The 14,257-nt window shown below is 40.4% G+C and overlaps 1 protein-coding gene across 1 annotated transcript; it reads left to right on the top strand.

Annotated features, from left to right (window-relative positions):
• Positions 1–215: 215 nt before the first annotated feature.
• epn1b (epsin 1b) lies at positions 216–5,692 on the top strand. The gene is made up of 8 exons (XM_029443331.1): positions 216–268; positions 847–987; positions 1,099–1,207; positions 1,946–2,101; positions 2,920–3,048; positions 4,190–4,310; positions 4,440–4,615; positions 4,952–5,692. Exons 3-8 carry the CDS (start codon positions 1,139–1,141, stop codon positions 5,558–5,560), a joined length of 1,260 nt encoding a protein of 419 aa, XP_029299191.1. The 5' UTR covers positions 216–268; positions 847–987; positions 1,099–1,138; the 3' UTR covers positions 5,561–5,692.
• The last annotated feature ends 8,565 nt before the right edge of the window (positions 5,693–14,257 follow it).

The raw sequence follows: 14,257 nt of genomic DNA, 5'->3' as shown, positions 1-14,257 counted from the left end.
ATACAACTTTTATTCTTGCATGTATTTATTTATTGCTAATTTCTCTTCTATAGTATTATATTTGATAGGAAATTAATTAAGTTTCCTCTAATTTACTTTTCAATTCCAGAATAAAAAAACACAGAACTGGTTACCATAAATTTGTATTTAATTGAGAAAAATACAACTATATATCGTGAGGGGGCGTGGTCTTGCAGGTGCTGAAAACTGCGGAAGCGGAAACCGTCGTCGTGTCGTCTCCTCGAAGATTCCTGAAGCTCTACTCAGGGTTAGTCTTTCATATTTTGCTTCAAATACGCATATTTAATTCACGACATAACACGCGGCGACTGGGTGTAACAAAACATCGGCTGCTTCTTCAATTACAGCCCTTCAATTGATCGCTAAAGTCTTATATCTAAGCTGATGCCAGCTGGGTTCATAACAACGTTCAACCGTTAGCCATATTGACGGCTGTTGGCCGTCTTCAGTCGCTCTCCGAGGTCCTGAAAACACGGAGTGTGAATCCTCACAGATACGTTACTTGCAAGCACGTCGATTTACAGTTCATAGGACTAAGACTGATCATCCAGGTGCACTATAAATAAGGTTTTATCTTATATTTTCCTCACCAGCCCCAAGATGCTGGCAGCTAACTAGCTTGTAGCTTAGCCAGATAGCTAACCTAGATGAGGATCTGTGTCTTTTTGTCGCAGTCATTATGACACGAGCTGTCACATACAGTAGGTGCAGGCACACCTATCGTGTAGCTTTGCAGTTACACATTCACAATTGTATGCTTGTCATTGTAACTCAGTGCCAACCCGTGCCTCAGCTCTTTTTATGTTGACTGGTTCCTCCCTGCAGCTGTAGGATCTGGTTTTTGACGTCCTGAGACAAGTCAATGCAGTCAGGGGGAAGAGAGAGCAGCAGGATGTACACTCACTGAGCCAGCAATCAAGCAACACACACAAATACATCTTGGACAGCTCAGACTTACTACAAAAGGTATGACTGTATGTTTGTGATGTTTGATTATATGTAAGCATGTGTATATGTGTGTGGATCCTTCTTCTCTGCAAGCATGCAATATTTTTTCACAAGTCTTCTCTGAAACAGATCACGGTGGTTTGATTCCCCAACCTCACCTACAGACACCATGACGTCCTCTATGCTCCGCCGACAGCTGAAGAACCTAGTCCAGAACTACTCTGAGGCTGAGGTCAAGGTAAAAATAAATGGAAATCAAGGGGGTGAAGAACTATGTGAACCATACAATTCCCAATATGTCAACTAATTTTAGCCTCGACCAGGATATAAAATGCTTTCTCATTGTATTATTTAAGTCTAGTTCAATGTGCATATTTTCAAAAGGATTTTTGGAACATTTTTGCTTTTATTAGATACAGTAAAAATGGGAAGATATATGGGTAATAATGTGCACTTTAAACCTGTCGGTCATTAGCATATAATGCCATATTGTAGTATGTTGATAAAAATAATAATAATAATAATACATTTTTATTTGTATAAAGCTGTACATGGTAAAAATCAACACATATGTGGCTTTTGAATACAGTTCTGTGGTTTGGAACAATTGTTGTCTGTACAACATGAGCTTGAAGCTTGAAGTTTAAAGTGTACTTTGTGTACTTTGTAGGTGGAAGATCAATAGAACATTTAAAGTTTCTACAGCTGTACACTCATACAGTTCTCCTAAGTCACAATGAGCCGTCAGGGAAATATGGTTTCTTGCAAATATGCTGATCTGATGAAAAATGATCTCTAATACGATAGCAGAACAGATTACTTATCATTTTTCTTAGCATGATGAAATGAGATGATGGCAAAGATGACTTGCTACACTGTATTTGGTGTCACGATCAAGCTGACATCTCTGACCTTTGGGATGCCGCCACCTTATGTTTCCTACACACTGACATTTCTTGCTTTGCTTCTTTTGCAGGTGAGAGAGGCGACATCTAATGACCCATGGGGCCCATCAAGCACTCAGATGGCTGACCTCTCTGATCTGACTTACAATGTGGTGGCCTGCAACGAGATCATGACGATGCTCTGGAAGCGCCTGAAAGACGACAAGAACTGGAGACACATCCACAAGGTATCAATAACAATGTGCAATAAATGTATGGTGTAACAAGACTGGTTAAAATGCTTTTTCAAACAGTCATTACAATGTGGACGTTATGTCAACCTTAAGATTTCAGTATATTTATAGAAACAGGACCATTTTTTAAGTACACCTTACACATTATTTGGAAAGGCTGATCTGTGGTGTCTCAGATGTACATGAGCTAATAAGGTCAGCAAAAGACTCATCTGTAGCTTTTATTTTTGAAACAAGGGCTTTGACCAACATGATCAACATTTCTCTGGTCTCACTCAATAGTCCCATCTTTTCTTTTTACCAAGCATTTCATACACAGACTCCTTTTAATTTCTAATTCAATGTTTGAATATGTAAAACCAGGATATTCTGCATTAGAGTGACCTATACACGCACAGGGGTACCCAAAGTTTAAAAGATTTAAATTGTAACATTGCATTGTATACCAGCGCAGCAGTTTTGAACTATTCTATTGCAACTGAAATGTATTGGCACTTACTGAAAGCTCTCTCTGTTCCATCACATGACATGATTTATTCATCTGGTCTTAGCATATCTGCTATTAGGTTACTGGTATTACTGAGTGACATGACAGACCATTGTGACTTCGCCAGTGAGTTTTGAAGCTTTTGCATATTGTTTATCCTTTCATACCAAAACTGGGATTTTAAACAGAGTTTGCTTTGTGTTTATTGTTTTGTCCCATGAACTTCACTATAATATGTAAACCAAAAAAAACTGTTACACTGTACGGATTTTCAGTTTTATATTTTTGTTTTGACATAAATATAATGTGCTTCTTTTCATCCCAGTCCCTGACACTGCTGGAGTACCTGTTAAAGACCGGTGACGACCGTGTGCTTCTGAAAATGAAAGACAACATCTACATCGTCAAAGCCCTCACAGAGTATCGCTTTATAGAAAAGGATGGCAAAGATCAGGTGATACTTTTAGGATCCATTTAAAGGTTGCATGCTATGCATTTAAGGCATAATATGTAACTTTACGCTTTAAAATGTCTAAAGTTGACTAAACCTATGTTATATATTTTGTTGAGTTGTTTACTTACATTATCTCAGATGTTTCCAACATCTTTCAAACCTAGAGGAATCTGTAATTTTAATCAAGGTAACGATCCGTTTCATTTGGTCTCCTGTAATGGCGACGCAGTGTTTCCCCTACCATTGTCTTGGAGGGGCGCTGCGCCCCGCCAACGGAGCCCCACGCCCCGTCTGAAATTCAAGGTGTTTCTTTTTTTTCTCGAATTTTTATAAAGAAAAATATCTTTTTTATTCACAACTCACTTTTCACATTGACAGGTGCTCTTTTATTAAATAAACTAAACGCTTATGCTATTGATCTAATTTATGTGCACGTTTCAGTTTGTACTGTCTACTTTACGCATTCACATTCTCTCCTTCGCTCCGTTTTGCGAAGGGCGGGGCTTCGCAGCTGGCGCACACACACGTGCGCACACACCTACAGAGCGGAAGAAAGGAGAGGGGAGAACTAAAATAGAAACCTTTATAAAAATATAAAAGCTTTATTCAGTGTTTTTACCGGTTTTAATCATCGGGTCCATTTGTTTTGGAGAGGAGGATACCTCTGCGTATAATTCGGCTCCAGGTAAAATTCTCCTGAATGATGAACAATAAAGGAATGTTAACCAGGAAAAGCTGAATGCAATAGCGACAACGGTGATGAAGACAACTCCTATAATCACACGCTACTTTATGACGTTACCAAACCCCTTTTGTTATTGTTTTAATAAAGACCCCTAGTGGCAGAAAATTACATATTGTAATTTTAAGGTTATCCGTTATTTACACTATAATATATAATAATATCCTCTTTTTAACCTCTAGGCCAATTTCACGACAACAAATGAAAACAGATTCTTAGTTTGGTGTCTCAAACAAATGTAACAATCTCTTGATTCAAAAGCTTTTCAGAGTAACAATGCTTGACACTTTCAGGCGTACGTGACTTATACAATTTTAGTTTGTTTTTCAGGCTTAGTTAGAATTTTGCCCAAATGGCCAGAGTCAAATCCAAAGTCTAATGTAAACATATCTGTTCCAGGGTGGTAATGTGAGGGAGAAGGCCAAAGTTGTCCTTGTTCTTATGGAGGACGATGATAAACTAAAGGAGGAGAGAGACTTTGCCGTCAAGACCAGAGAGAAGACGTCAAAAGGTTCTGCTGGTGAGCCCTTCTGTCCTAAAGTATCACTGCTTAATACCCATTGTTTGAACTGTTTTAGTATAGTATCTTGATTTGACTGTGTCTGTCACACAAATCTCATTCAATATTTTTTCCTTCCCTTCTAACCAGCCTCATCCACGGACATCGTCAAGGATCCCAACTACATGCCATGCTACGTTGCCGGGTCCTCAGGGCTCCCATCCTTAGACAACATACCATCAGTTGCCGACTTGACTGCTTCCTTTGCTGCTCGCAAAGAGGAGCGTCTTAAACAGGAAGCTGAGAAGATAGAAATAAATAGGAGGGTAAGTGTATAGCAAGTACAATGCTCAGGTACAGCAAGTAAACATAATAGCATAAATCCCACCAGTGCAATACAATGCAGTCAAGTACAACAACACCACAAATCATAGCCTAAAAAAACCACAGTTTTTAAAGGCAGAGTTTCAGATATACAATAGAGCATTAGAGACGAGATTACAGAGTTGTTCACAAACTTATACCAATTGCTGTCGATTACTCTGCATAAACAAATCAGTTTGTTCTCATGTGTCAATGGGACAGGTTTAGTTACACTACTAATGAAGCCATGAGTAAGGGTTTGTAATTACTTCTCTAATTTTGTTATTGTAATATCTTAGGCCAAGATGAGTGATGACGAGCTGAAATGGGAAGATGCCGGCAAAGGCAATGGTTTTAAAGGAGGTGCTTGGGGAGGAGAGAAAGCAGAGGAAAAGGAGGAGGAAGAGGAGAAAGAAGAGGAGGAGGAGGAGGAGGATGTGAAACCAGACCCATGGGGAGCCTCCAAAGAACCTAAAGAGGCCACAGATCCATGGGGCACACCCGCAAAACCTGACACAACTGACACAGAAGCCAGCAGTGATCCTTGGGGGGCTCCAGCTAAAACTGATGAAGATCCATTTTCAGCGCCAAAAACGGATGAAGATTCATTTACTGCGCCAAAGAATGGAGAAGTTCCTTTTGCAGCCAAAAAAGGTGAAACAGATCCATTTAATGCATCAGAAGACGACCCGTTCAACAAACCAAAAGATAGATCAGACCCCTTCAACGCACCCAAAGACAAGGGAGATCCATTTGCTGCTCCAAAAGAAAAAACAGATACATCTGATCCGTTCAACACCCCAAAAGATGATCCATTCAATGCCCCAAAAGATGATCCATTCAATGCCCCAAAAGCTGATCCATTCAATGCCCCAAAAGGTGATCCATTCAATGCCCCAAAAGGCTGATCCATTCAATGCCCCAAAAGATGATCCATTCAATGCCCCAAAAGGTGATCCATTCAATGCCCCAAAAGATGATCCCTTCAATGCTCCAAAAGATGATCCATTCAATGCTCCAAAAGATGATCCGTTCAATGCTCCAAAAGATGATCCATTCAATGCCCCAAAAGATGATCCGTTCAATGCTCCAAAAGATGATCCGTTCAATGCTCCAAAGGACGATCCTTTTAATGCCCCAAAAGATGACCCATTCAGTACCCCAAAAGATGATCCCTTCACTGCACCAGCATCCACACCCCCTAAAGAAGACCCATTTGCAGCACCAGCATCATCTAAAGGCGACCCCTTCACTGCTTCCACAGCATCATCTAAAGAAGATCCTTTTTCTGCACCGACTAAACCTACCCAAGACAACGCTTTTGCTGCACCAACAACACCACCCAAAGAGGATCCTTTCACTGCACCATCCAAACCTACAAAGGTGGATCTCTGTGCTGCTCCAACAACTCCACCCAAAGAGGATCCTTTCTCTGCACCATCTAAACCTAATAAAGACGACCCTTTCACTGCACCAACAACACCCCCTAAAGAGGACTCTTTCACATTGCCATCTAGTCCACCAAAAGATGATGCCTCAGATCCCTTTAATGCCCCTCCGGTGAGCTCGCCCCAAGGCAGTGCAGATATGTGGGGAGGCCCTGCTAGCTCTCCACCCGCCGGGTCAGATCCCTGGGGAGCGCCATCTGCTCTAAAGGAAACAAAGGGCGGAGATCCCTGGGAGGACGGGACAAGCGTCTCTTCACCCATCGATAATTCTTATGCATTTGGAGATGCATCCAAACTGGACGATGACCCATGGGGAGCCCCAGGTAAGAACAGCAATTTCATACAAACAGTTCACTTAGTATTTTTATAATATTTAGTATTTTGTATATTATAATATTTTTTTATAGAGCTTTAGTGAATGGAACTTTCTCAGGTGTCATCAAAACCCCTGTGCCACCAGAATCATTCCAGTGTGACTTTAAATGGTATATGGACTACACTACACACGCTCGGAGCACTTTACAACACAAGCTAGCATTCACCTATTCATACACTGATGGCAGAGGCTACCATACAAGGGGCCACCTGCTCATCAAGAGCGATAAACATTCACACACACCGATGGCACAGCCATCTGGAGCACTTTGGGGGTCGGAGAACAAGAACACTTTGAACCACAGCCTCCCAACTTTTTAACGTCTTTATTACATGGTTGGGTTGTTGTATTTTTATTGCTATTTTATTTAGCAATAGTCTTGAAAGCGCAAAGAGTCAATACCTACTATTTAAGAATCACTTGCAACGGCTGTTGTTAACACTGTATTGGTGAAATGGCAAGGATCCTAAGTAAGAGATTGATAGAGAACCAGAAACAAACATCAGCTATCTGTAAACATCAAAACCAATTATTTCCTTTTTCAACTTTAACCAGCGCAGGTTTATTTTCAGCTCACCTTTCTCAGTGGACTTGAGATTTTTTTGGTATGGCTTCGGGCAGTCTGCCTGCATTCGGCCTGAATGGCAGAGACCATCCTTGAACAGACACAGGGGCTGTAGTAAAATAGTCTTATTTTGCTTAGGAAGGTTTCTAACTGAGTGAAATGTTCGGAAGTAATGCTAAGGAAAGGCTTAAATGATTCCTTTTGTATTTCCTTTAGCATAGGACATTCTTTACCAAAAGAAAAGAGATAATGTCATCCTACAGTAACATTTACAGCGACACAACATTCGGCCGTCAGTAACATCCGCCATCGCTGTTTAATCGTACCCTATAGATAAATTAACAACATCCTTCTTAGGAGGCGTGATTCTGTTTTGGACCGGAATCCTTACTTGAATTGTACAGCATTGAGTGTGTCCTCTCACTCGTGTTATAAATAAAGTTGCTTAAAAAAAAGAAATGTAAGTTGGATTCTCTTAGCCTTATGAATTCTCCTTCACATCTTTCCTTGACCTCATGATGATTTCCATCGATCTCAAGGAAAAGGGGTTAGAAAAAGACATAAGATGTAATTGCCTTGACTATTCGTCCGCAGACAGGGCTTACGATCTTCCCTTATATACAACTACTTCTTATTACGTAACTGAAGTTCCTTTCTTGGGTCACATGATGACACCTGGGCCAGTTCCAGTTGCGGAAGAAGGCTGTGTGATAAGCGGCTGAGTGTTCTTTGAAATGTTTCGAGTATTTATCCCAGAAATAACAAAGCTATTAGATTGAAATATTTGTCTTTTCTGTATATTTTTGTTTTGTCCTGTTTGATCCTTTTTGCTCTATTTCACTGTTTAGCTGCAGCTCCAGTTAGCACAGATGATGCGTGGGGTTCACCTGCTCCACCCTTAGACTCCTCTGCATCTAGTGACCCATTTGGAGACGGAGCATCTAAAAAAGATGATCCTTGGGGTGCACCAAGCAACGCATCTAATGGGACAGGTACATTGCACTTTACACTCCGAATCTACTGAATACTTGTTTTCTGTGAGCCATTCATTGTTCATGAGACTAAAACCTCATTGTTTGCTCTGTACTCGGCAATAAAACCAAGTGCTGCGTAGTCTGCTAAAACATATGCTTGTTTTTAATAGATATGAGTCTATGCCAACTTGCTTAGTGCTCAGCTGAGACTAACAACTTAACTGTTTGTGTTCCTGCATCTGAGTTTATGTGCATTTATGCATGAATACACTTAACGGTCATTTGCATGTGACCGTTGTCTTCCATTTTCTCCATTTCACCTCCATCTTCCCATCAGTAGTCATTTTGCTAACAATCATAATCAATTAAACTTCTCTTCCGCTTTGCTCTCTCTTCCTCCCTGACCTGTCCCCAAAAGAAAACACCTTTTAGAGTAGAATTGGACCTTTATTGTATTGCAGGAAAGCGAACGGCGCTGGAAGAGAAGACGTATAGAAAGACTGCTTCGTTTCTGGGCTCTGCGGGGGCGTCGCTTGTTGACTTGGACGATCTATTTTCTTCTAACCCCAAACAGCGCCCCCTCGTCAACACACTCGTCACCCAGACGCAGGCCATCGGTAAGGACAGAAAAAATGCTTCACTCTGGGTGAAAAGCACCATCTTTGACAAAAACTTCATGTGGAATTATTTGTGGTGCGATTGATTCAAATGGATGCATGATCAACCTCAAAGACTGAAAAACCACTGATACTAAAAATCCATAATTCCTCTGTGATGTTTCAAATGTGTTCCACTACTGTTCAGCTGAAGCTGAAGATAGAGAGAGACAGGGAGAGAGGGGTGGAGACCGTATGAGGGACAACAAAATATTTATCAATAGATTTGTATGGAAAGTGATTGTGTTTTGCCTAACCACCCCTCCCTCGTGTGTGTGTGTGTGTGTGTGTGTGTGTGTGTGTGTGTGTGTGTGTGTGTGTGTGTGTGTGTGAGAGAGAGAATGTGTAACCTATAGCAGTTTAGTATGGAGACTAGTGTATTTAAACCAGCATATATTTAACTCTTCTCACCCCTCTCTCTGCTCTGGTGCATTTCCTCTTTGCTGGAATACTTCAAACTGTATATCCCTCCCTCCATCCTGCTATTGCTCCTCCTTATTTCCCAGGCGCTTTCAAAGCCAGGGGCATGACATCTGGCCCTGTGGTCAGATCAGGGGCTGTTGCAGGACTGTCCCTTCCTGAAATATCAACTCCATACTGCAGTCCCTTTGGTTCCTCCCTTGGTGCACCTTCTCCCAATTTTGGAGCTGCTAATCCTTCCAGTGAAACTCCCTTATTTAGGCTACCCTCCCATACCATAGGAGGGTCTCATGCTGGCTTAAATATGCTTCAGGCAGCTCAGGTGGCTCCTCCGTGTTCAGGTACTGGAATGGTACAATCCGTTTCTGTGGGAGGGAGTCCACAAATGGGGATTAACATGAACCCCATCTTTGGAGCAGTGGGAATGGTGCAGTCTGGATCTCTGGTGGGGAACCCTTTGGCAGACCCCTTCTTATTGGGAACAGGAATGGGTCAGTCCAGTTTCTTTGGAGGGAATCGCCAAGCAGGAGTGGCTCACTTGGGAAGATCCACTCTACAGGCCGGTGGGGGAGTCCCCTTCCAGCCACAGTTGCTCTCAGGCAGTGGGTCGGGTGAGACAATACACAAAAGCAACAATCCATTCCTGTTCTGACAACTTGACATGTAATCTTTCCTGCCAGATACATTATATTGAATAACGTATGTGTTGCAACCATTTTCCAAAGTATACCTCAAGGATTTTAGACTGCTTTCCTATGCATCTTACAGGCCTCCATTGGTTTCAGTTACCCTCATGTTTTGAATTTTCCATCATGATATTTTTCAATCTTACAACACATTTTTTTTTTTTTTTTGTACATGTACACAGGGACTGTTAAGAGAACTCATATGGGAAGACTTGTGGAATTTGGAAAGTTCTTGAATTAAAAGGTCACTTTTCAGTAGCTAACTCGGATATCAGAATATGTCCTTGAATGCACCAAGAAAGAAGACTACTTACGAGAGGGTCCCTGCTCCTTACTGAGCCAGCATGTAAGAAAAGCTTTCCTTTGACGAATGGGTGAACTGAAATCACAGGCAGCCTGGAAGTTAGGAAACAGTATAAACCTGTTATGGTAAACTTTTGAAAATTAGCAGTAGTTACATGTATACAACTTGTCAGGCTAAAACATTCAAAACCACCTGTCCTTTTAATTAAACCCATCAGCTCCTCCTCAGCCTTTACACACCGGGGGCTTGACGAATAAACTACAACAAAAATGCAAAATACTGGCCTGCGAACATTATATGTCAAAGGCTTTTATTGTGAAAGGTAAAAACATGATTGGATAATGCCTTTCTTCTGTGTGCGAATGCGTAATATTCACGTTCTGTGTGAAAATATTCATGACAGAAACAACTGTTGTATATATTGACTTGCAAATTAATTGAATGAAGAAAACACCCCCAATGTGAAAAGGCCTACTTGCCTCCCCTTGAGATTTACATGTCCAACTAATATAGCCATGATTTAAATGTAATGTATTCACAGAAATACCAACAAAATGTGTGAAACTGTATACCTATTTTGAATCAAATCTATTGGATCAGCCGTATTCTTTTTCCATGCACAAGTCCGAGAGACAGAGAGCACCTAATAATAAGTGTGTAATACTGAAGAATTACTGTTGACGTGAGTGTTGGCCTTCAACACATTGGCAGAACTGATGTGGGAACAACGTCCCTCTAGGCTTTCATTAAGTGTGTATGTGTTTGTACAAGGCGGAGTGTGTGTGCCCTGCATGTAGGAAGTGTGTGTGTGTGTGTGTTCAGTATATATTGTGCTGATGTAAATAGTGGAAGTAATCACAGATAAACCTTGAAATATACTGTATATTAGAGTGTTACAATCATGCGTAACTATTTATTGATTGATTTATTGCTTGATTATTTATTGATGCAGCAATGGGCATCCAACAAAGTTCAGGTTAATTTTCATTACAGTGTCATTATCACACAGGTTGACCTGATTTTATTGATCACATGTGATTTCAAGCGTGATTGGCTTTAATCTGATACAAACACTGCATTATCAATCAACTCGGTAACCAATGGTGGCTTTCTCTTCCCCGTTTAGATTTGTAGTCGTTCTGAAATCGTTGAGTGATTGAACATGTCCTCGCTGTATCTCCTGGCATTAAACACGTGTATTATTGTATGATGATTAGCTGCAGTGTTGGCTAAATAAAAACCGAATTTGAACATATCAACCTTTTTAAAGTGCATGTAGTCTGAGTGGATCCTCCTCTGTAGGTGTATGTGTGTGTGTGTGTATCTGCCCCTCATCTATTTGGTGTGTGAGTTAATGAAACATTACAACACACACACACCTGCATCTCTGTGTAGTTCTACAAACACCTGCTTCCTCATGGCTGAAGATTTCAATCATAGTTGATGAGATCAAACAACATCAAAGTTCAGTAAATCAGAGCCACCGTTAAAGCAGACAGGACCGATGACTTCTAAGAGATCACTTAGTTTGGAAACGTTAGCGTTCTTTGTGTTTCACGGACCTGTACGTGTCTTTTGTGGGTTTTTTGACTTCTTTAAATGTGAACTTTGGTGAAAAACTTGACTGCAAGACAGTTTAGCTTCGAGGAATTATAGCGAAGGATGAGGTTGAGAAATGAGTCTATAACACTATTATTATTTCTCAAATTTAATTTTGTAAGAAATTAATTTATTTTGCTGTGTATTTAAATTTAAAGCTGTGTTGTAAACTGTGATAGTATACAGTACATTTGAGAAATAAAATGATACAATAACTGTTCTCACTGTGTTTATATAGGCCTTTCTGTACATCTCATTTTATGTAGTGGATTTTCTCTTTTTTTTTCTCATTTTTAAACTGATTTTGCTTTTTGTTTATTGGGGATTTCTTTGAGCTCAACTTTGTCTTACAACCCACTCACATGTGCCTACTATCACCACAAGAGGGCCATAAATACACACATATTTAGACATATTCCAGTCTCTGTAAAACAACTAATGTACTACCGGTTGATGCCAATGCAATTTGCATTTCAAAGTCATTTCCTACAACCATAAAGAATATCCTGCTGAAGGGACATACATTCTGCGTAAGTGCCTCAAAATTAAAACAGATTCACTACACATTAACCCTCAGTGCAGACGCACTGAAAATAGACTTTTAACTGAAGTAGGAAATTACGGTATCTTGGAGTTAAAATATATTTGCATATGCAAATATTCTGTATTGTTCCATGAGGGAGAATGAGTAAATGTGCTTTTGAGAATTTCTAACCATTTTATTGAGCCTTTTTGTTAAAAGCAAAACTATATGTAACACAAATCAGGATTTGAATCAGTTTTTTGTTATTACAGATTATTTGAGCGGTTTATTCATTCATGCATTCTCTGTATCTCCCCATTATTTTAGGATAGGGAGTGGAGTCAGGATTTAGGATTGACTGTTGATCCTCCCAGTGATGCAGAGAGAGAGAGAGCTTAGTGTCTAAAAACAAAAGAGGGGAGATTGGGAACTTGACAGTTAGTGAGTATGTGTTACATTAAGACATGATGGTCAGTTGAGTCCAAGTGTTACCTTTTCTACAGAAGCAGGTCAGATTGTATAATTTAAACTGGAAAGAAATAATTGCTGTAAATAGTTTTTTTCCTGCTTATCTAAATGTATAGTATTTTTTTTCCCTCACCTGGTCCACCTTTGTTTCACAAACAGTACATAGAATACCTAAGGCGAAAGCGGTCATGGCTGCTGATTTTTAAGGCCCATTACTTAAAGTGGCAAACTCAAAGATTATCATTTAAATAAATGTTAGGTCACTATTACCGCTGAAGGACCCTAATCTGGGAGAAAATATGTCTCTCTCGTAATTGACGATGCCGTTTCGGTGTATGGGAACGTCTCTTGTCATTTCAGATCCAGCCACCAAGTAACCCCTTTCTGACTTTCCCCGCCCACATACTCACCTGCTTCCCATTTACCTATTCAGCCTCAGAGTATACATATGGGCCCATCTCTATTCATTCCCTGTCAGATTTTCTAGTTTACATCTGCCGTAGCTTTCCAGTCTTTGTTCTGCCTTCCTGTTCCACAGATTAGATTCTCTGCTTAACCACCTTCTGGATAAATTAACCTCTTCTGACTATCTTCCTGGCTTTGACTTGTGCCTGTTTATTGATTCAGTAAAAGTGAACTTTTATCTCAACCTGGGGGGGGGGGGGAGTGCAATTCTGAACTCAAAGCCAAGTTCAGGGAGGGAATTGAAAGAATTGCCCCACACCTTCCCTGAGCTTTCCAGGATGTTCAAGCGGACCATGTGTTCTTCTCCACCATGAACTTTAATAAGTCAAAGTACAGGTCCATACTTACTGATGAGCATCTTCAAGCCATACTGAGGGTCTCAATTGCTTTCTCCCTCAAGCCAAATGTGACTCCTTCCTCTGGCAGCAAGGAGTAGGTAAGAGAAGCCTATGTTCTGAAGAACTGTTCATGTTCTGAACTGTTATTACTAAAGATGGCGAAAATTGGATCAGTTGTACTTTTTTTTTGGATACTTGAAACCCTTTTTTTGTGGAATATTTGATGCGGCCCAGCCTCACACAGACTCTACCTGCAGCGGCCCCCAGGTAAATTGAGTTTGAGACCCCTGCCCTAATGGGTTTGCTTACTCTAAATAGAACCATCATTTACAAAATGAACATCAAGCTGATTGAGACCATAGTCATTAGGAAAATGTTTTTTTTTAATTGCTTATATGCTGTTGCTTATGGCCTCCATTGTTCTCACAGAGCCAAACAAACTCAACCAAAGCAAGAAAAACCTATAAAGTTTGAACAAACTGTTCCAAACATGCTGTTCTTGCAGCTCACTTGTTTTCCAATCAGAGATTCAAAACAACGACTTTCGAGTCATGGGATTGCCTAAAGCCAGCAGCTGTATATACTGTACAGCTGTACTCTTTTGTGTTAACAAGGGTTGAAGTTAATAGAGCAGCACAGATCATTACGACAACACTGTTTATCACACTCATCTGAATCCAAGCTGTTCTATACCATAGTGTCAGATTAATCAATATAGGACGAGAGGTCAGGGAGCTTATGAGTGAGAGAAGAGGAGAGATGAAGAAAACAAGAGAGAGAGAA

Source organism: Cottoperca gobio, chromosome 11 (assembly GCF_900634415.1).
Source record: "Cottoperca gobio chromosome 11, fCotGob3.1, whole genome shotgun sequence".
NCBI classification, from domain to species: domain Eukaryota; kingdom Metazoa; phylum Chordata; class Actinopteri; order Perciformes; family Bovichtidae; genus Cottoperca; species Cottoperca gobio.
Note: the sequence above shows the minus strand (reverse complement) of the source record. Positions and strands in the feature narration are given on the sequence as shown.

Bases quoted from the DNA above. Each gene is read 5' to 3' on its own strand.
- epn1b (XM_029443331.1), top strand. From the start codon at position 1,139: ATGACGTCCTCTATGCTCCGCCGACAGCTGAAGAACCTAGTCCAGAAC. The intron at 2,102-2,919 runs GTATCAATAACA...TTTTCATCCCAG, and splicing joins ACTGGAGACACATCCACAAG to TCCCTGACACTGCTGGAGTA. The intron at 3,049-4,189 runs GTGATACTTTTA...TATCTGTTCCAG, and splicing joins AAAAGGATGGCAAAGATCAG to GGTGGTAATGTGAGGGAGAA.